Below are 23,342 nucleotides of genomic sequence, written 5' to 3'. Positions count from 1 at the left end.
CATGAACGAACAATAATATTATAATTCAGCTTGCGATTTCACATAAGTGCGGTACGTATCTGACACATAGAAATTTTATTTCCACCTCTATTCGCAAAACCTTTACGGCTTTGATCGGCAGGTGAATGTTGGTAGCGGATCCGTAAAGTCCGCGTAGTGTTGTCGTAGTATTTTGAGTGTCTGTCCCAGTATTACCTCGTGTTGGGAGCCACGCTGGCGAAGCTATTTTACTGAGAGATCACCCAATTAGAAAATTAGTGACAGCCTGCAATGTGGACTGAAACTCTTACCGTTGGCGAGGCTAAACTTATTTCGTACATTATACAGCTTAAGCTATTGCGAGACGCTACATTGTACGCTACAGATCTGACGTAACGACATCTAGGATTGTTTATCATTGTTCGTATTTCTTTCTTTGTGGCCTAACCCTACATCAGCTTTCCAAGCTTCATACTATATTAATATTAAAAATTCTTCTAAAAAACAGATGTTTTTGTTAACAGACTTGGTTTGGTGATCGACACTGTGCATTGTTTTCCTACAACTTCAGTGCAAAATATTCTTTTCCTAAGGACATGAGAATACTCGGTGCAGAAGTTAGAGGTTGTAAGGGGTATAAGTGCAGATATTTCTATTTGTGACTGAGGAAGGTGTACTGAACAACATTACATCGTATTTACCTCATTTGCGGACTCTTCATTATAGCTATTAAACTTGTATGCTTTTAATTTGGCTAGTACCTCCAAATACATGTGGCAAGATTAGAATTATAAGACAATGGTAGACTACACTAAATAAGCGTAGAGTACGGTATTTTTCGTTACAATTTTGGTCAGTGAACATGGTAACCATATTACGTGTACGTTAGGTGTGTTGCATACCTGTCGGGATTTACCTCATCTAGATCGCCTTGGTTACATAAAAGCGATCAGGTAATTCTTTTCACTTATAAAATGAAATTAATGTTTTGTAAAGCTATAAAATACACACGGGTCTAACACTGAACGACATAGGGTTGTAATTATGCGCAAAACAATCGGTCTAAACACGAAAAGAAGTCGTCGGCTCCCAATTTCTGTCACGTATTCATTTTTTTAAATTCCCTATCATTGCTACCAATAGTACAGGTGATCCTGCCTTACTACGTCATTTATGACTGTAGGTTTGGTACACTGCAGTTCTAGGCAAGAGCAAGTCATTAATGCTTATTTTCCCTACGCACCAGGTCGGGTGCTGAAGTGTAAAAATGGTTCAAAAGGCTCTGAGCACTATGGGACTCAACATCTATGGTCATCAGTCCCCTAGAACTTAGAACTACTTAAACCTAACTAACCTAAGGACATCACACAACACCCAGTCATCACGAGGCAGAGAAAATCCCTGACCCCGCCGGGAATCGAACCCGGGAACCCGGGCGCGGGAAGCGAGAACGCTACCGCACGACCACGAGCTGCGGACTGCTGAAGTGTAAATACTAGACGCAAAACTGTTAGTCAATACTGACAAATGTAGTTAAGGTCGTAAAGTTTATGATGTGTTTGTGGGAAGAATTCGATGTACAGAAAAAACAACCAATACATACAAAAATGTCTGCACTTATACCCGTTACACACTTTATTTCCACTATCGAGGCAAATTTGTGCTCTTCCCGGTGTTATGATTGTGGTATGAACAGTCTTTATTAATCCCTGTACCAACGTACTGCTTCATTGACGCCTGTAAGATAGACTACGCTGGTTTTCCCTTTGGGTGGAGTGGCACCTTTTTGTGTTCCTACTCTTAAAAGAATTCGTGGGCAGATTAGTTGTACAGCCACAACAACTAATGACGTTGTTAAATATCTATTTCTATACTGAAACTTCTACTTCATACATCGTACATCTTTACATCGTAGTCTGTTGTTTTGCGTGTGCCGCAATATGTATCGGATGGAAGCTGTGGAAGAGACAGTTACGTAGCATACGCTGCATCGGGTTCGGTTTGATCATAAGAGCTCTTTTAAGACATTCGTTCGCTGCCATTGTTCTGCTAGCTGTGGTTAGTTCACCTTCAGTAGTAATCGCAGTGTGGGAACTGTATGGGCAAGGTCCGATTTATTCCGCACACACCTACTGATGTGAAACGCTTTAGAAAAACATTCACTGTCTGTTCCGGCCAGATGTTCATCGGACCGTGCAAGGCTAAAGCGCCGCCCGACTTTCAGTGCAAATTCGCGATTCCATGTACCTCTGGAGCGCTGTCTCGCGTCTTGAACACACTGAACGAAGTTGGAGCTACCGTTTTGATGTTATTTTATTACATTGACACAAGTAAAATAACATCAAAACGACGGCTGTAAGCGTTTCGTTTTATCACATAAGTGAGCGGCCGAAGGTTCGGAGGTCATCATCATCTAGGATGAACATACAAAAAATAAAGTTGGGGGTGGTTTGGTAGCACCGTTAGGAGCGGTCCACCACAAATACCTTATTAGCGCACACCTCTCAGAGTAGTACTTACACCCACGTTCTCAATTTTCTGTTGGATGTTTTCCAACCTTCGTATTACCCTATAGTTTTAACCCTCTATAGCTCCCTCTAGTACTATGGAAGTTCTTCACTGATGTCGTATAGCAAAGTCTTATCATCATGTCCTTTTTTCTTGTCAGTGTTTCCCATACGTTTATTTTTTACTGATTCAGCGGAGAACCCTCTCATTACCTATTTTATCAGTCCACGTAATTTTCGATATCCTTTAGTAGCACACATCTTAAGTGTCAATTCTCTTCTTATCCCGTTTTTCCACAGTCCAATATTCATAATTACACAATGCTCCGCTCTGAACGTCAATTCGCAGAAGTGTCTTTTCAAAGCTAGGCCTATCATCTCTTGATTGGGAATGGTATCTTTGTCTTTTCTAATTTACTTTTTATGTCCTTCTAGCTTCGCCCACCATGTTTTCATTTTGCTTACAAGGTATCGGAATTCCTTAACTTCGTCTATTCGTGGTCACCTGTTTTGAAGCCTATTCTAATATCAGTACTGCTACTTCTCATTCTTTTAGTTTTATGTACGTATGTACGCCAAGTCCATATTCAGAACTCTTAAGACTTGCATTCCACTCAGCTAATTCCGCTTTACTTTCCCTGAGGATAGCAACATCGGGCTGGTATCTTATCACTGACATTTTTTCACCCTGAATTTTGATCTCTCTCTTGAATCCACCTTTTATTTCTATCACTGCTTTTCGATGTATAGATTGAACTGTAGAGACAACACTTTTTAAACCTAGTACTTGGTTTTCCATTCTTGGTTCTTGTACATTTTATGTGTCTGTCTTTCCTCATAGCTTACACCAGTTTCCTGAGACTATCAACAGCTTGCACGATTTTATACTGTTCAACATTTTAGGTCGGTAAATACTATGAGGGTGTCTTGATTTTCTTATCTTGCTTCCACTGTCAAGCACAATATCAGAACTGCCTTTCTGTTGTCTTTAGCTTTCCCAGAGACATACTGATCGTCATCTAACAAATCCCTAATTTTCTTTTCCATTATTCTGTATAGGTGGATGCATGAGCTGTTAGGCTGGTTTGCCATAGTCTTTGCATTTACCTGCCCTTGATCGGAATTGTGAAGAAAATATTTTTCAGAAAGGCCTCATACCAACTTCAACAGTAGTTTGGTGGCCACTTACCACAATTATTTTAGAAGTATCAAAAGAATGTTGTCTATTCCCTCTGCAAATTTTCCTTACGTCTGTTAAACCCAGACTGTACTGTTGGATCACTTAGGTGTTTCATATTGCATCCCGTTTCTTCTGTCAAGTGATTAGACAAGTCCTCCCCCTCGTAGAGTCCTTCAGTGTACTCTCTCCACCTTCGTGCACTCTCCTCTGTATTTGACAGAGGAATTCCCATTGCACTCTTAACGTTGATGCCCTTCCTTGCAATTGCACCAAAGGTATTTTTTTACTTTTTTAATACGCTGAACCAGTTCTCCGATGACCCTTTCACCTTGGCTTAGTGCGCTTCCTTTTATTGCATTCCTAAGTGATCTGTATTGTCGTACTCTTGTCTTTCCCTGATCGTGTTCGTACTTCATCGATCAGTTTTAGTACTTCTTCCGTTACCCAAGGTTTTCTCTGACCTAACTTCCTTTTAGCTATGTCTTGCCCTTTTCAGTGATCCCTCTTATAGTGAACTATCACAATATCCATATCCTTGGAGAACGCGTCTAACCATTCCACAGCATTTCGGTATCACACTTCTTAACCCAGTGATTTTTCCGGACGAGGCTCTTATACCTCATCCTCTTCTTCATTGCGGTCCAAATCTATATCTACTCTTAGTTACGCCCTACAAGTCAATATCTCATTTCAAAATATCTGTCTGACCTTGATATAATCCAATGGAATCTTGCTGTGTCTCTGGGTCTTTTCTATGTATACCTCCACCTCTTGTGAATTTTGAACGGTATTTTGCTATTACTAGCGAAAGCTATTCCTACAGCTAAGCCTATATTCCCATACTACAGCGTTACAATGCTCCATAATTATTACAATATCATTTCTTGCTGCATATTGAGTTACCTTTTCAGTATGTCGTATACTTTCACCACCTTATTATCTTCCTTGTGCCGTTATCATGTGTATATAAACTATTGTTCTTGGCGTTCGTTTTGAGATCCGAATTGGGGTAGGAGGGGGGGGGGGGTTGGTACTAATCTGGAATTTTTTACCAATGGATAGAACAATCATCACTATGGGTGACACGTCATGTTGATACTCTACATGTTCTTGCTGCATTGCTATCTACGTCTCCAAGCCGTTAATTCAGGCTGATTCTTGCATCTTTTCGGGGTAGTTTCCCATCTGAAGGGCAGAAGGGTGTCAGAAACTGCTCCACCCTACGTGACTAGGCACTTGGCAGAACGAGAATGATTCTTTCTGACGAAAGTCTTTGGCCGCCATTCTTGATGAAATTTATTCAAAATTTAAGCAGCGGCTGGGATGGAACTTAGGACGTAGGACCTTTCGATGTTAGACATAGACACTACCGTTAGACAATGGGGGCCATTTGCGTGCTTAGTAAACGTATTTTACTGAAAATAGCGGTCTTCACGTCAGGTGTTCAAAAATTTCCTCTACTTCATCTCCAGTAAGGATAAAATTAGGGAGATTAGTGCTAATATACTATCTTACAAGAAATAATTTTTCTTTTGTTCAGTTGCTAGTGGAACACATTATTTAATGATTGAAATGGTACTAAGAACCCTCTCCTGAACTCTGCACAGTGGCTTGTGTAATGTGGTTTATACATAATAACATCAAAACATCCTAACTTGCATTGCTCAATAATGGTAATCACACCTTAATTGCAGTTGGTTTTTTTCTGGAGTTAATTTTATTCGAGGAAATACAGACAATTCAGTCAACAGCTTGTATACTTAATCACCTTGCGAAGGTTTGGTAGCTTAAAAGAAGCGAATGCTAACTATTGGTGACACAATTAAATGAAGAACATTTGAAATATGATATCTTGATATGTGTTGAGTATCGCTCATCCAGGTGTCGTTGCTGCTTGAAGTTATATTAAAAGATGTAGTTAATTTAGAGAGATCGCCTTCAGTAGTTGTAGTAATATTCATTTAAACCTCGACCACTTTCGAGATTTTAAAATCCCATCTTCAGGTGCATTTGATAATACACTGGAGAGCCAAAGAAACTGGTACACCTGCGTAATATCGTGTAGGATCCCCGCAAGCACGCAGAAGTGCCCCAACACGACGTGGCAGGGACTCGAGTAATGTCTGATGTTGTGCTGGAAGGAACTGACACCATGAATCCTGCAGAGCTGTCCATAAATCCGTTGGAGGGGTTCGAGATTTCTTCTGAACAGCACGTTGCAAGGCATCCCAGATATGCTTTCATGGGCAGTGGAAATGTTTAAACTCAAAAGAGTGTTTCTGGAGTCACTCTGCAGCAATTCGGGACGTGTGGGGTGTCGCACTGTCCTGCTGGAATTGCTTAAGTCCGTCGGAATGCATAATGGCCTTTAACGGATGCATGCCATCAGAGAGGATGCTTACGCACGTGTCAGAGTCGTATCTAGACGTATCAGGCATCCAATATTATTCCAAACTCACGTGCCCTACACCATTACAGAGCCTCCATCAGCTTGAACAGTCCCCTGCCGACATGCAGGGTCCATGGATTCATGAGGTAGTCTCCAAACCCGTACACGTCCATCCACTCGATATAATTCGAAACGAGACTCGTCCGCCCAGGCAACATGTTTTCAATCATCAACAGTTCAAATGGCTCTGAGCACTATCGGACTAAACATCTGAGGTCATCAGTCCCCTAGACTTAGAACTACTTAAACCTAACAAACCTAAGGACATCACAAACATCCATACCCTAGGCAGGATTCGAACCTGCGACCGTAGCAGCTGCGTGGTTCCGGACTGAACCATCTAGAACCGCTCGGCCACCACGGCCGGCAATCATCAACAGTCCAATGTCGGTGTTGACTGGCCCAGGCGAGGCGTAAAGCTTTGTGTCGTGCTGTCATCAAGGGTACACGAGTGTGTTTTCGGCTCTGGAACCCCATATCAATGATGTTTCGTTGAATGGTTTGCACGCTGACACTTGTTGATGGCCCAGTATTGTAATCTGCAGCAATTTTCGGAAAGCTTGCACTTCTGTCACGTGGAATGATTACCTTCAGTCATCGTTGGTCCCGTTCTTGCAGGATCTTTTTCCGGCCGCAGCGATGCCGGTGATTTGATGTTTTACCGGATTCCTTGATACTCACGGTACACTCGTGAATTGGTCGTACGCTCAAGCGCCGACAAAAATACCACGTTCAAATTCACTTAAACCTTGATAATCTGCTATTGCAGCAATAGTAACCGATCTAACAACGGCGCCCGACACTTGTTGTCTTATACAGGGTGTTACAAAAAGGTACGGCCAAACTTTCAGGAAACATTCCTCACACGCAAAGAAAGAAAATATGTTATGTGGACATGTGTCCGGAAACGCTTACTTTCCATGTTAGAGCTCATTTTATTACTTCTCTTCAAATCACATTAATCATGGAATGGAAACACACAGCAAGAGAACGTACCAGCGTGACTTCACTTTGTTACAGGAAATGTTCAAAATGTCCTCCGTTAGCGAGGATACATGCATCCACCCTCCATCGCATGGAATCCCTGATGCGCTGATGCAGCCCTGGAGAATGGCGTATTGTATCACAGCCGTCCACAATACGAGCACGAAGAGTCTCTACATTTTGTACCGGGGTTGCGTAGACAAGAGCTTTCAAATGCCCCCATAAATGAAAGTCAAGAGGGTTGAGGTCAGGAGAGCGTGGAGGCCATGGAAATGGTCCGCCTCTACCAATCCATCGGTCACCGAATCTGTTGTCGAGAAGCGTACGAACAGTTCGACTGAAATGTGCAGGAGCTCCATCGTGCATGAACCACATGATGTGTCGTACTTGTAAAGGCACATGTTCTAGCAGCACAGGTAGAGTATCCTGTATGAAATCATGATAACGTGCTCCTTTGAGCGTAGGTGGACGAAACTAAAATGAGCTCTAAGCGTTTCCGGACACATGTCCACATAACAGCTTTTCTTTATTTGTGTGTGAGGAATGTTTCCTGAAAGTTTGGCCGAACCTTTTTGTACCTCCCTGTATAGGCGTTGCTCTATTTGAACATGCATGCCTACACCAGTTTCTCGGGCGCTTCAGTGTACGTCACATGCGGTCGAGCCAGTCAGTACAAGAGCTCCGGTCACTGCTTGCTGGCGGAAACTTTCCACCGCTGAGCAGCCGCACTGTAGGAACGCCAATCAGCGTGCTTCCAGGCCTCCGGTGTGGCCCTCCACGCAGGAGTGGTTGGCTTTCATACCGTGCGGCTGCCCAGCGGCAGACAGGTTCCGCTATCATGCAGTGATTGGAACTCTGCTCTGACTGGCCGGATCGCATGTGATGTATTACCAAATACTGTAACTTCCCACGTCTGAAGATGGGATTTTATAAATATTAGTACAACTGAAGCGGATCTCTCTAAATTAATTATCATGCATGTGGGTGTCCTACGTACCAGATCTTGTGGACTGAAAGATGGACATTCCTATCAGTTCACGAAATGCGATTGAATGAGTTGCTTCTATTATTAAAGAACTTAGCGTCTCCTTTGATAAACCTTATCCATAAACGGCGTTCTACAAATCGAGTTAGTCTATAATTTCTCCTTGAATGCCGTACACCATTAGAAGTATCATTGCTGTGTCTGAAGAAACCTTGCTACGAAACACTCATTCGTAGAGCGTGGTTTAAGTGAAAGTATCAATTATGAGAAGTGCTACGGACTTCAAAGGAAACCGGCCAAATGTCTTTATATTCACTGAAAAAAATCGCAGGTCATTCCCGTTTGTAAGAAGGGACGTAGAACGAACATTATTATTACGGCCATATCGCTGACGTCAGTCTGTTGTAGAATTATGGAACAGTTTTATGCTAATGTATGACAACGTTTCTGGAGGACGAAAATCTCTGTAGAAATCTTCATGGATTCTGCAAACAGAGATCTGGCGAAACTCAGCTCGTTCTGTTCCTCCGTGATATCCATAGAGCTGTATACAACAGCATTTAGGTTGATTCTGTGTTCGTTGACTTCAGGAAAGCATTTGACACCGTCCCGCACTGTCGCTTACTAAAAAAGTTAGTGGGACAGAACCATTACTGAAACATCCTACCAGATTAAAATTCTGTACCGGACCGGCACTCGAACCAAGGACCCTTGATTTTTGGGGGTGAGCTACACATAAAAGATCCACGACCAGCCTTCACAGCTTTACTTCCCGCCAGTGCCTCATCTCCTACTTTCCAAACTTCACAAATTTTCTCCTACACAGTTTATATGCTAATACATGTCATTTATTCCTGAATTTCACTATTCTTCAAACAATTCGTTTTATGATGATAAATATAAGCCGTTTCATTCTGTTGTGATTCACACTGTTGTTACCTAATGTAGCAGCACTACAATTATTTTTGACGAAAGTATGAAAACACTGAGAACTTCTCGTAATAGTATTACAGATGCCTTGATGGCGTCTCTCTTTCAGTACTGTACATTAAATAACACTGGGACTTTGCGTTTGAGGTGAGATCTATGACTCAAGGTTGCAGTGTACGGAGTATTTCGAAAGGTTCGCCTCTATTCACAGAACTACGTTATGCATGAATATGGAAACTTTGGGTAATTGTTTACTTACTCATAGAGCAAGGAAACTGCAATTTTCAAATATCAATCCGATTTCACAAGGTTATATCTATTACATGTGTGTACGTTTACGTTTTTATAACTACGTCTAGGATCAAATTTTTGAGTTATCTTTCACAAAGATTTAATGCGCCCTCCACCAGACGCGCACCAAACATCCAGAGAACAGTCAAACTCATCAAATACTTTTGTGAGGACTTCTGGAGTTAGTGCCGGTACTACTGTTCCTATGCGGCGTCGCATTTCACTCTCAGTTGTTGCAAGAGGAGGCACGTAGACGAAGTCATTCACAAAATCCCTCAAAACGAAAGCACATACCGTGGGATTGGAGGTCAGTAGTGCGATAGGAGATCTGTACGCGCCTTACGCTGGACGAGTTGTTGAGTCGTCCTCTCGATGAAAACCACACCGCACAGTGGAACTGAACTGCGCCTCTTGAAACAGAGAACGCAGAACGCTGTGTTGTTGACGTAACGACGCACTCTGCGGCCCAGCTCAGCCAGGGACACACCTACCGGGAACCACATGAACCAGTTGCTTACAGCCGGCGCCACAGTAAATTTATTGTTTTGATGCGCTAGCCAAAATTTACTCCACATTTCTGTCTTCTTTCACACACGAGATACAGTCTTGTGAAACCGGATTTTGGTGTTACACTTCGCCAGCCGACCGCTCCCGCTACCAAAAGACAGCCATTGATTCGATGTTATGTCGTATATCGTGGAAGCACGCGGATGTGGGTGAATAGGAAGGCAGTACAACAACCATAACAATGGGAAGAGCCAAAATACGACTGCTTAATTGCGATATATTCTGCTTTCAAAATTTACAAGGAAAGAGAAAACGACTTTTCCCTTCGTCATTTGTCCTTTTCAATCTGCCTCCCACGAATTCCTTTCCTGGGATAACTTATCCATCTCAGAGGAGCACTTGCAACGTTCGCCACAATTATTTGTAAGATATTTTCCAGTATCTGTTTACTCTACAGTGTTGAACTTCTACAGAGCAATCAAGTACTACAGAAGTTTTCCCCTGATGTCGTAATACATGTTCTATCATCCTTCTTTTTGTCCGTGTTTTACATGTGTTCCTTTCTTTGCCCATTCTACGAAGAACCTCCTCATTCCTTATCTTATCAGTACACCTAACTTTCAACATTCTTCTGTACTACCACGTTTCAAATGCTTCGATTCCTTTCTGTTCCGGTTTTCCCGATGTCCACTTAATCCTGTGCCGCAGACGCAAGTTCTCAACAGTATCTTGCTCGAATTAAGGCCTATGCTTCACACTAGTAGACTTCTCTTGCCTAGGAATGCCTTTTTTGCTAGAACTATTCTACTTTTTATGTCATCATTGGTATGTCTGTCATGGGTTATTTTGCTTCCAGGATAGCACAAGTCCTTACCTCCGTCTACTTCGTGATCGCCAGTTTTGATGTTGTTTCTCGCTATTTTCATTTTTGCTCCTTCTCATTATTTTCTTCGTTATACTCTCTAACCATAATCCGTGCTCATTAGACTATTGCATTCAACAGATCCTTAATTTTCTTCAACCTCACTAAGGAGATCAATATCATCACTGAATCCTATTTGATAGCCTTCCACCCTGAATTTTAATCTTACTGCTGAAACCTTCTTTTATTTCTGTCATTATTTCTTCGTCGAACAGATTCAACGGCAGGAGCGAAACGGCTGCGTCCCTGTCTTAAACCCTTTTTAATCAGAGCACCTCTTCGTTGGTCGTGCATTCTTACTGTACCCTTTTGGTTCTTGTACATATTGTATATTACCCGTCGGTCCCTATAGTTTACCCCTAATTTTCTCAGAACTTCGAATATCTTACGCTATTTGACATTGTCGAACTGTTTTTCTCGATGATCGATGAATCCTATGATCTTGATTTTTCTTAGACCTTACTTCCATTATCAACCATAACGTCAGAACCACGTCTCTGGTGCCTTTACCTGCACTGAAAACAAACTGATCGTCATTCAACAGATCCTCAGTTTTCAATTTTTCTGTATATTATTCTTGTCAGCATCTTGAATGCGTGAGCTTTTACGCTGATGGGGCGATAGTTTTCGCACTTATCTACCCCTGCTGGAGTCAGCTGGAATGTCGACAGCCTGATAGGTTCTACACGCCAACTGAATAGTCTTCTGTTGCCACTTTCTACATGGTTTTACAAATTCCTGTGGAATGATATGTATCCCTTCCGCCCTTTTTAAATTCTGATTCTAATACTGGTTCCACTATCTTTTCCATGTCGACTCCTGTTTCTTCTTCTATCAAGTCACTAGACAAAACCTCCCATTCATAGAAGCCTTCAGTCTACTCTTTCCACTTACCCGTTCACTCCTCTTCATTTAACAGAGCAATTACTATTGCAATCTTGGTGTTATCATCCTTGCTTTTAATTTCACCGAGGGTTGTATTGATCTTTTTGTATGCTGAGTCAGTCATGCCGGAGATAATTTTTTCACATTTTAATGCAGCCATTTCTCCTTAACTTCCCTGTACTGCCCATTTATTTCATTCCAGGGTGATTTATATTGCTGTATTCCTGTCTTTTTCTGAATATTTTTGTACTTCTTTCGATGATCAGTTGAAGTATTTATTGGCAGTTACCTTCATAATACCGACATTTCTCTGTGATTACACTTTTCAGATACGTTCACTGTTCTTCAGCTGCACTGTCTGCTGCGTTGTTCCTTATCGAAGCGTCATCTACATCTTTAGGGAGCTTCAAACGCGTCTCATTCTTTAGTGCTTCAGTACCCCGCTTACTTCCACACTGATTCTTTCGAAGATTAAGCACTAAAATTTGGAGGTGAAAGTGCGTTATTTCATAAGTATTGAACCATCAGATGAAATAAAAGTTACAAAAATGTTAACCTCTATGAGTCTGAGACGAGCGAGAGAGAGAAATTATAACAATGAGGAGGCTATGAGACGTAATGTTACTTATAATCCGTCTTGATTGCAAAATGTTTATTCATATGACCGGTTTCGGTTCATCTAGAACCATCTTCAGATCTGATATTTCGGTTACAGGAGTAACCCGTCCAAATACAGCAACTTTCACATGCTACGTCACATCGCAGTTTCTGTATTTGTACGGGCTACCCCAGATCTGTAACGCACCATTACCTGGCTGGTCCTAACCACCAGCTGCCTCCCAGGAATGCATCCTCGTGCACGTGGCGTCCTTCTGCAAACTAAGGAGCTTCTCTACCGTTCACCGCCACCATGGTGACTAACAATAATTATAATTTGAAAGATAATGCCTTAAAATTAAACTAGCCAAAAATTACTTCTGTATAGAGATAAAAATTTTAAGAAATTTCCGTCTCCACTCCTGTCTTAGGAACATATGCAACATGTTTTTTTAAATTTTGATTTGTAGCTTAATTCACTAATAAAGGAAATATGGTATCACAGGATGAATATTTTTCAACTATTGTGGATTGTTTCTACATCTACATCTGCATCACTCAGCAATTTTTTACACTTAAATACCTGGTATGGGTTTTACCGAAAAACTTTCGCACTATCCCTGAACTTTTCCACTCCTGAACAGCGTGCGGGGAAAAGAATACATAATTCCCGTGCGAGCCTAATTTCTCTTATTGTATTACGATGATCAGATCTCCCTACGTCGGTGGGCGTCACAAATATTTTCGAGTTAGGAGGAGAAAGTTGGCGGTTGAAATTTCGTGAAACGATCTCACCGCAACGAAACACGCCTTTTTGTTAATGATGCCACCGAAACACACGTATCATATTCGTGACCCTTTCTCCTCTGTCTCATGCTAGTACTAAACGAAATTTTTCTTCGTCAGTCCTATGTGGTAAGCATACCAAATGCACAGCAATGCTACAGAAGGAAACGGACATCCGTAGTGCATGCAGTATCTGTGTTTTGACAATAAAACGCAGTCTTTGGTTCGTCTTCCCCACAAGATCATCTACATGATGATGTCTGTTTAAGTTGTTCGTAAATATAATCTCTAGATATTTACTTTAACCGACAACCCTGGAACTTATGTGCTGCATCTGTAACTGAAGCTTGATGTACTTTTTTTACTCTTTTTTCCGGGCCAATTTTGACTTTCCGCACTGTGTAACTATCTTCACCAAATATTTTCCATTTTTAAAATTGTGACTGGTGTTATGATCTTATCAGTCGGTAAAGGACTGCAACATCTACAAAAAATCTGTGTCTTGCTCAGATCGTCTCCTAAATCGTTTATAGAGATAAACAAAACGCAGAGGTCCTATAACATTGCCTTACAAGGTATAATTTCTATTTTACTAACTGACAGTTACTACGAATTGTGGCCTTTCTGGCACTAAATCACGAGTCGAGTCGCACAAATGAGACAGTACCCCATAGGCACGCAGTTTGGTTAGAAGATTGTGAGGAACTGTGTCAAAAGCCTTCTAGAAATGGAGATATATGAAATCAACTTCACATTCTCTGTTAATATCACCCATTACTTCCTGGGAATAACAAAGCAACTCCGAGGTAATTAATTACGTTAGAACACAATATCTGCTCCAAAACCCTACTGTAAATCGATGTCAGTGTATGGGGCTGTAATTCAGCTGATTACCCCTATTTCCTTTCTCGAGCATTGTTGTGATTGTGCAAGTTTCGTCTTTAAGTAGAGTTGTACATGCTTGCTAAGTATTGCGCTAATATGTCAGCGCCGGCCGAAGTGGCCGTGCGGTTAAAGGCGCTGCAGTCTGGAACCGCAAGACCGCTACGGTCGCAGGTTCGAATCCTGCCTCGGGCATGGATGTTTGTGATGTCCTTAGATTAGTTAGGTTTAACTAGTTCTAAGTTCTAGGGGACTAATGACCTCAGCAGTTGAGTCCCATAGTGCTCAGAGCCATTTGCACCAATATGTCAGCGTCCTCCAAAGGGAGCGTAATTGGCATGCAATGTGCACCGGAGGACTTACGATTCAAATTCCTTCGCTGCACCAAGGATATCGACATCCATTTGCCCACATACCTATCATAAGTTGAGATTTGCTGAAGAAAGATCAGTTCCATAATCTTCATTCAGTAATTTCCAAAAAGATTCCTGTTTTCATTCATACAGTTTCTCTTGATGTGACAGATAAGGTTTTCCAGGTCTTCGACGTCGACTGTTCTACGACTTCAAGTTCTCCAATAAATGCAATCATAGTTCGAAAGAAAAAAATAGCCCTTCAGGACAAACTAATCCATCATGCACGTATCGCAATAGTCCGTTGCAATAGTCATGTCGAGCAACAGTATCTAAACCAATCTACCTCTACTTTTTGTTCTTCTTCTTCTTCTGCTGCTGCTGCAGCTGAATGGATGAAAGTGCTACGCTACCGAGCCCGTGCCTACTTCTAGTGCTACTGATGACTGTGCAAAGCCGGATGTAGAGCTTGTGTGGTTTGTGTGTTATGTGCACAATCACACAGTCGTAGGTGTTTACTGATATGTGTGTGTGTGTTTTGTTGGCACAACGTGTAAGACATATTTCAGTGGTGAGCCATATTGGCACTTATCAATAGTCTCGTTAAGGGGCAACGACCTCTCTTCGGACCGGGAAATGCGAGAGGTTCTGTGGCATCGTGGCCGCGAGGGAGGGTTGATTGACTGGAATGGGAGAAGCCAGAAACGCGAGGCGCGAGAAGTGGGTCGTGAGTCGAGAGATTTGGTCGGGAAAAAGTGATGCGCTCGGAGCCCTGCTCAAGCAGAAGTATCAATGTTCGATCGGAAAATGCAATAGCTGCGTTTGTGGCGACGTAAGCACCTGTGAATCCAACCTTTTAATCAAGGTATAATTGTACTGTGCCTCTGTCGAGAGGTTACTGAAGAAGCCTCCTGCTACTGTTTATCTCTTTATCTCTGTTGTCTTGTGAAAGACAAGAGTCCCATCTGAGGTTCGGAGACAAGATGCCGAATTTAATAGTGGTAGGTCCTTTGCAATATGGCCATGGTAATTTAAAAAGATTACTAAAGGTATCCTAATAAGGCGCCAGAATAAGAGACTGGTGTTTCTCCATTACTATTTGTAACAGTCTGACGCTACTGAGCTCGTTACAGGTGCTCGCATATTATTTATGAAGCTAATGAAACGTTGTTCCCAATGTATAACACTTGCCTGTTGCAGGTTAAAGGAACCAGTGTCTAAGACCTAAGTATATGAGGGCACAGTCTGTACTGATGAACTCAATGTAATGTTAAGCCACAAATCAATTATAGACATCGGCTGTGAGTGAGCACTGATTTAAATCAATGGGGAAAGTTGAAAAATGTTGCCACACCGGGATTCGAACGCAGGTCTTCTGTTTACTAGGCAGATGCTCAACATTGAGCATTCTGGACACAATGGTCATCCCAAGGGCACGAACTGCCCAAGCAAGCCTCCCGTCGGAGCCAAATTCTGAACTTACCCACGCACAAGAAATATAGTGCCCCTTGCCCATTATCTACATTACTCGCGTCATTTCGTCAATTCCCGTAATAGTTCGAATCGGATGTGCATTTGCACTGAAGAGATCATCAGGCATATACTCCTGGAAATGGAAAAAAGAACACATTGACACCGGTGTGTCAGACCCACCATACTTGCTCCGGACACTGCGAGAGGGCTGTACAAGCAATGATCACACGCACGGCACAGCGGACACACCAGGAACCGCGTTGTTGGCCGTCGAATGGCGCTAGCTGCGCAGCATTTGTGCACCGCCGCCGTCAGTGTCAGCCAGTTTGCCGTGGCATACGGAGCTCCATCGCAGTCTTTAACACTGGTAGCATGCCGCGACAGCGTGGACGTGAACAGTATGTGCAGTTGACGGACTTTGAGCGAGGGCGTATAGTGGGCATGCGGGAGGCCGGGTGGACGTACCGCCGAATTGCTCAACACGTGGGGCGTGAGGTCTCCACAGTACATCGATGTTGTCGCCAGTGGTCGGCGGAAGGTGCACGTGCCCGTCGACCTGGGACCGGACCGCAGCGACGCACGCATGCACGCCAAGACCGTACGGTCCTACGCAGTGCCGTAGGGGACCGCACCGCCACTTCCCAGCAAATTAGGGACACTGTTGCTCCTGGGGTATCGGCGAGGACCATTCGCAACCGTCTCCATGAAGCTGGGCTACGGTCCCGCACACCGTTAGGCCGTCTTCCGCTCACGCCCCAACATCGTGCAGCCCGCCTCCAGTGGTGTCGCGCCAGGCGTGAATGGAGGGACGAATGGAGACGTGTCGTCTTCAGCGATGAGAGTCGCTTCTGCCTTGGTGCCAATGATGGGCGTATGCGTGTTTGGCGCCGTGCAGGTGAGCGCCACAATCAGGACTGCATACGACCGAGGCACACAGGGCCAACACCCGGCATCATGGTGTGGGGAGTGATCTCCTACACTGGCCGTACACCACTGGTGATCGTCGAGGGGACACTGAATAGTGCACGGTACATCCAAACCGTCATCGAACCCATCGTTCTACCATTCCTAGACCGGCAAGGGAACTTGCTGTTCCAACAGGACAATGCACGTCCGCATGTATCCCGTGCCACCCAACGTGCTCTAGAAGGTGTAAGTCAACTACCCTGGCCAGCAAGATCTCCGGATCTGTCCCCCATTGAGCATGTTTGGGACTGGATGAAGCGTCGTCTCACGCGGTCTGCACGTCCAGCACGAACGCTGGTCCAACTGAGGCGCCAGGTGGAAATGGCATGGCAAGCCGTTCCACAGGACTACATCCAGTATCTCTACGATCGTCTCCATGGGAGAATAGCAGCCTGCATTGCTGCGAAAGGTGGATATACACTGTACTAGTGCCGACATTGTGCATGCTGTGTTGCCTGTGTCTATGTGCCTGTGGTTCTGTCAGTGTGATCATGTGATGTATCTGACCCCAGGAATGTGTCAATAAAGTTTCCCCTTCGTGGGACAATGAATTCACGGTGTTCTTATTTCAATTTCCAGGAGTATATATATATATATATATATATATATATATATATATATATATATATATATATATATATATACAGTGTGTGTGTGATGTCTGTTCTTTCGGACATGCTGGGTTTGAAGGGAGGCATGCTAGGTTATCACAATGACAACTACGTCTGGATGGCTCAATGATCAGAGCATCTGCCTAGTAATCAGGAGCCCCCCAGTTTGAACTCCAGTCCGGCGCGAATTTTCAACTTTCTCCATTGGTTTAAATCAATGCCAACTCGCATTCAATGTCTTTAATTCCTTTGTGTCTTAATCATAACGGTTACTGGATCAAAATTGTGTCTATTTTTTCGGATATGTCCGAAAGAACAGACACCACATATATCCATGTAATGTTGCTTCCGTGAAACGAGAAAACGCCATATACACATTCTATGCTGCTGAATTATTGGACGAGATACTGACAGCAGTTGAGGCGTGTTGCAAGGGAAGCATTACTTTGTATCCAATTTAGATTTCCGTATTTCTGTAAATGATGTTGTAAAAAGTGTTCACCTACTAGTTGGTTCAAATGGCTCTGAGTACTATGGGACGTAACATCTGAGGTCATCAGTCCCCTAGAACTTAGAACTACTTAAACCTGACTAAACTAAGGACACCACACACATCCATGCCTGAGGCAGGATTCGGACCTGCGACCGTAGCAGCAGCGCGGTTCCTGACTGAAGTGCCCAGAATCGCTCGGTCATAGCGGTCGCCTACCTAATTGTGTCTAACCTGGTTCGGAAGAGTAGTGGGTTCCATGATAATTGTGTGATCGATAGGAGCGATGAATCAATATTTTATTATCGTTTTATAACAGTAGTAAGTCCGGATTTTTATATGTTGTTTTTAACAAGTCTTGTCTATCAAACGTCCTGTTAAGTCTTTATCACTAGGTATATTACGGAAGTTAAAGTTGTAATGTGTTTTGGATAAGAATTGGCTGCAGCAGTTCAATTTTTAGTAGCTTTATCCTTTTAGCCATTCTTATAACTTGCAGCAAGTACGTTGTATTGATCATGCTATTTATACTACTGTGTAACTTGATCAATAAATTTGACTTCGTATTGTATACCCAGTCAATCGACTGCATAAGTAATCAGTTCAGCTCGAGTTGTGTGATTCCGTAACAGTGGCGGAGCGGCGACTCACCTTGCCCCTGGGCCACGAGCAGCGGCGCTCGTTCTCGTTGAGGCAGGCCATCTCCTCGGGCTCGGTGCGGAAGTTCCAGTCGATGCTGCTGCCGATGAAGTTGAGGAACATGGACGGCACCTGCGCGCCCGTCGGCTCGTCCAGTCCGGCCTCGATCAGCAGCACGTTCCAGTGCGGGATCTCCGACAGCCGCGCCGCCACCACAGAGCCCGCGCTGCCGCCGCCCACCACCTGGCGACGGGCACGCGTCAGCGAAGCCGCTCTGCCGCTGGCGGGACACTCTATGCTAAGTACAGTCATCAAGGATCACCTTTTGGACTTTATAGGTCTCCTTACTTCTCCGAACGCGATTGTATAGTGGTTAACGTACTGGTCCCGCATTCGGGAGGACGACGGTTCATATCTGCGTCCGGCCATCCTGATTTGGAATTTCCTGCTTTACCTAAATTGCTTCCGGCAAATGCCGAGATAGTTTCTTTAAAAGGGCATGGCCGATATCCTTCCCCCATCAGTTGGGACCGATAACCTCGCCCAAATCAACCAATCTTCTTACTTCCTGTGTTTGCCAAGTAAAATTGGGGAGAAGTTCCGCAGTCTGCAAGACACTGTCTGATTATTTCTGTTTCATCCAAAAATTTGACCGCACTCTAAGCTACCTTAAATGGGTTTTACTGTTTTCGGAAAAACATTAAGACACGTTAACATCTTTTCGAGAAGTTGAAATAAGTGACACTTCAACACGAAAAGTAGTCTACTTCGCATATTTTCATACACTTATGTCGTATGGTATCATTTTCTGGGGTAATTCTTCTGATTCTAAAAGTGTATATTTGGCTCAAAAACGGGCTGTTCGAGCTATGTGTGGTGTTAGTTCGAGAACCACTTGTCGACCCCTATTCAATAGTCTGGGAATTCTGACATTGCCCTCACACTATATATTTTATTTAATGTCGTTTGTTGTTAGCAATATTAGCCTATTCCCAAGAGTTAGCAGCTTTCACTCAGTTAATACTAGTCAGAAATCAAATCTGCATGTGGAATGTACTTCCTTGACTCTTGTGCAGAAAGGAGTGCAGTATTCTGCTGCATCCATTTTCAATAAGCTACCACAAGAACTCAAAAATCTTAGCAGTAGCCCAAACTCTTTTAAGTCTAAACTGAAGAGGTTCCTCATGGCGCATTCCTTCTATTCTGTCGAGGAGCTCCTGGAGGAGCTAAAAAATTAAGCAAATTCCAGTGTTACGTTGTGATTTTCTTTATTTAAACTTAAGACTTATCGCTTGAATATGTTTTTTTATATTTCATGTTATCTGATTCTACTATCGTGTTATAATTCCATGTATTGACTCGTTCCATGACCATGGAGACTTCTCCTTAATCTGGTCCTACGGAACAAAAATAAACAAATAAATAAATATATTTCGACTTGAATCTATTTACATGTGCTAAGGAGCAGTAAGTAGACGTTAAATATCACGTTTGTTTACATGAACTTGCCCCAGAGTTGACGCATTAAACGTTGTACGTTTATGCTGTGCTGTAAATAAGATCTAGGATACTCTTTTGGAAATATTACATACAGTTGTCCACATACCTCAAATTACTAAACTCCTCCCGAACAGGCCATGAAAGCCCAACGTTACCGACGGCCGCCGTGTCATTCTCAGCCCACAGGCGTCACTGGATACGGATATGGTGGGGATGTGGTCAGCACACCGCTCTCCCGGCCGTATGTCAGTATCCGAGACCGGAGCCGATACTTCTTAATCAAGTAGCTCCTCAGTTTGCCTCACAAGAGCTGAGTGCATCCCGCTTGCCAACAGCGCTCTGCAGACCGGAGGGTCGCCCATCCAAGTGCTACCCTAGCTTCACAGCACTTAATTTCGATGTTACAACTGCGGCAAGGCCGTTGGCCATACCCCAAATATATTATTACATTGTCTTCTACAGCTTATCATCTGTTCTTCATCCATTTCAGACTGAAAACCTCTGTATTGCGTTACTTGGGTCTTACTTCCGTTGCTGATTCTATGCTCTTACTTCCCTTGTTTCAGACGTGTTAAAACAAATATTTCTTATGCTAACACCGTATTTTTATTTATTTTTTCGTCTGCAGTTCGTGGTCTAGCGGCCATCGTTGCTGCCTCTGGATCACGCGATCCCGGGTTCGATTTCCGGCCGCGTGGGGGATTCTCTCCGCCCGGGGACTGGGTGTCTGTGTAGTCGTCATTTCAGCCATCGTTTGGGAAACTAGCAAGATTGGACAGTGACAAGATTGGGCATTTGAACGGGCGCTGATAACCACGCAGTCGAGCGCCCCACAAACCACATATCATCATCGCCGTTTATAACTGTTACACATGAACCTCACATACTTCTTCGCCGATGTCATGATTGCATTTAGGTTGGTGGCCATCAGTTTTAGCACGTTTTGTAAGATACAGTACAAATGGTACTTCCATTGTTTCAAAGATGGTGTTTGCAGTTAACTTCAACTAACTAATACACTACTGGCCATTAAAATTGCTACACCACGTAGATGACGTGCTACAGACGTGAAATTTAACCGACAGGAAGAAGATGCTGTGATATGTAAATGATTAGCTTTTCAGAGCATTCACACAAGGTTGGCGCCAGTGGCGACACCTGCAACGTGCTGACATGAGGAAAGTTTCCAACCGATTTCTCATACACAAGCAGCAGTTGACCGGCGTTGCCTGGTGAAACGCTGTTGTGATGCCTCGTGTAAGGACGAGAAATGCGTACCATCACTTTTCCGACTTTGATAAAGGTCGGATTGTAGCCTATCACGATTGCCGTTTATCATATCGCGACATTGCTGCTCGCGTTGGTCGAGATCCAATGACTGTCAGCAGAAACAAGCATCTTATCCGCATGGCTGTAACGGATCGTGCAGCCACGTCTCGATCCCAGAGTCAACAGATGGGGTCGTTTGCAAGACAACAACCATATGCACGAACAGTTCGACGACGTTTGCAGCAGCATGGACTATCAGCTCGGAGACCATGGCTGCGGTTACCCTTGACGCTCCATCACAGTAGCGCCCTCGATGGTGTACTCAACGACGAACCTGGGTGCACGAATGGCAAAACGTCATTTTTTCGGATGAATCCAGGTTCTGTTTACAGCATCATGATGGTCGCATCCGTGTTTGGCGACATCGCGGTGAACGCACCTTGGAAGCGTGTGTTCGTCATAGCCATACTCGCGTAACACCTGGCGTGATGGTATGGGGTGCCATTGGTTACACGTCTCGGTCACAACATTGACGGCACTTTGAACAATGGACATTACATTTCAGATGTGTTACGACCCCTGCCTCTACCCTACATTCGATCCCTGCGAAATCCTACATGTAAGCAGGATAATGCACGACCGCATGTTCCAGGTCCTGTACGGGTCTTTCTGGATACTGAAAATGTTCGACTGCTGCCCTGGTCAGCACATTCTCCAGATCTCTCACCAACTGAAAACGTCTGGTCAATGGTGGCCGAGCAACTGGCTCGTCACAATACGCCAGTCACTTCTCTTGATGAACTGTGGTATCGTGTTGAAGCTGAATGGACAGCTCTATTTGACTCAATGCCCAGGCATATCAAAGCCGTTATTACGGCTAGAGGTGGTTGTTCTGGGTGCTGATTTCTCAGTATCTATGCACCCAAATTTCGTGAAAATGTAATCAAATGTCAGTTCTAGTATAACATATCTGTCCAATTACCCGTTTATCATCTGCATTTCTTCTTGGTGTAGCAATCTTAATGGCCAGTAGCGTACAAATAAAAAAGCACTACACGTTAGTGTGATTTTATTCCTATTATCTCCTTAAGCTGGCTTCTCCAACCCCAGGTTATCTGCTTCGTTCAGAAGAGCATCCTCCGTTAAATTTTTGCACGCTCTTAGAAAACACCATGTATGAAAATACGTATCCGATCCGACGTGTAAGTCGTATACGGTAGGGACTAGAGGAAATAGATGTAGTTTCGCAGGCCTGTCTTCCTGCTGAGGATATTGATACGAATACCTACACATATGGATAGACACTTACTATAGAGACTCGATAACTTTCAGGAAGCGAACGCGTAATAAAGCAACAGGTAATGGTGCAAGAACGTACCACAAAATCGTACTCGACGTCCGGTCGCCGCCGACTGGTGGGTCGGCCGCAGGGGTCCTCGAGGTCGCACTGCGAGCGGATGAAGACCTCGAGCAGCCCCATGAAGAGCATGAAGCTGGAGCCGCCGCACGTGGACGCCAGCGTGGGGCCCGGCGGCTGCGACACGGGGCAGTTGCAGTTCATCTGCGGGTCACACAGAGCGGCACAGGTCAGCACCCAGCAGGCAGTACGGAAACAAAGCGTCACCAGTGGATTGGCTGCAAGGCTACTAAATTGTTGTATAAAACGGACATTTGACCATGACCTCCTTCTTAGTTTAAAAACCCAAAGATTTGTGTGCTTGTTTTTAAAAGTCATTTGTCGTGTAGTGGAATTCATGACATGCTCTACACATGAGACGTGGCCATTATTTAAGTGATGACAGTTGTGACGTTATGGCATAAACTACAACAATTAAAAAAAAAATTTGGCATCTCCTCGGTTCCGAGAGTTCCGGAATAGAGATCAACACAAACACCATTTCCGCCCTTTTTATTGCTCATGAAAACTACATATTGCATGTTGTACCATCATACAGCGAGACGTTCAGAGGTGTTGGTCCAGATTTCTGTACACACCGGTACCTTAACACACAGTAGCAAGTCCTCTTGCATTGAGTCGGCCGGTGTGGCCGAGCGGTTCTAGGCACTTCAGTCTGGAACCGCGCGACCGCTATGGTCGCAGGTTGGAATCCTGTCTCGGGCATGGATGTGTGTGATGTCCTTAGGTTCTAAGTTCTA

The 23,342-nt window shown here is 43.8% G+C and overlaps 1 protein-coding gene across 1 annotated transcript in view; it reads right to left on the bottom strand.

Moving 5' to 3' along the window:
• The window catches only part of LOC124625813 (glucose dehydrogenase [FAD, quinone]), a 109,990-nt gene extending 87,244 nt beyond the window's left edge, over nt 1-22,746 (bottom strand). Inside the window, exons 1-2 of the mRNA XM_047149275.1 lie at nt 22,564-22,746; nt 18,429-18,659 (exon numbers count right to left, since the gene is read on the bottom strand). Coding sequence (XP_047005231.1) covers nt 18,429-18,659; nt 22,564-22,746 — 414 coding nt within the window. The remainder of the gene's footprint in view (nt 1-18,428; nt 18,660-22,563) is intronic.
• Between the last annotated feature and the right edge of the window lie 596 nt (nt 22,747-23,342).

Source organism: Schistocerca americana, chromosome 8, assembly GCF_021461395.2.
Source record: "Schistocerca americana isolate TAMUIC-IGC-003095 chromosome 8, iqSchAmer2.1, whole genome shotgun sequence".
NCBI classification, from domain to species: domain Eukaryota; kingdom Metazoa; phylum Arthropoda; class Insecta; order Orthoptera; family Acrididae; genus Schistocerca; species Schistocerca americana.
Note: the sequence above shows the minus strand (reverse complement) of the source record. Positions and strands in the feature narration are given on the sequence as shown.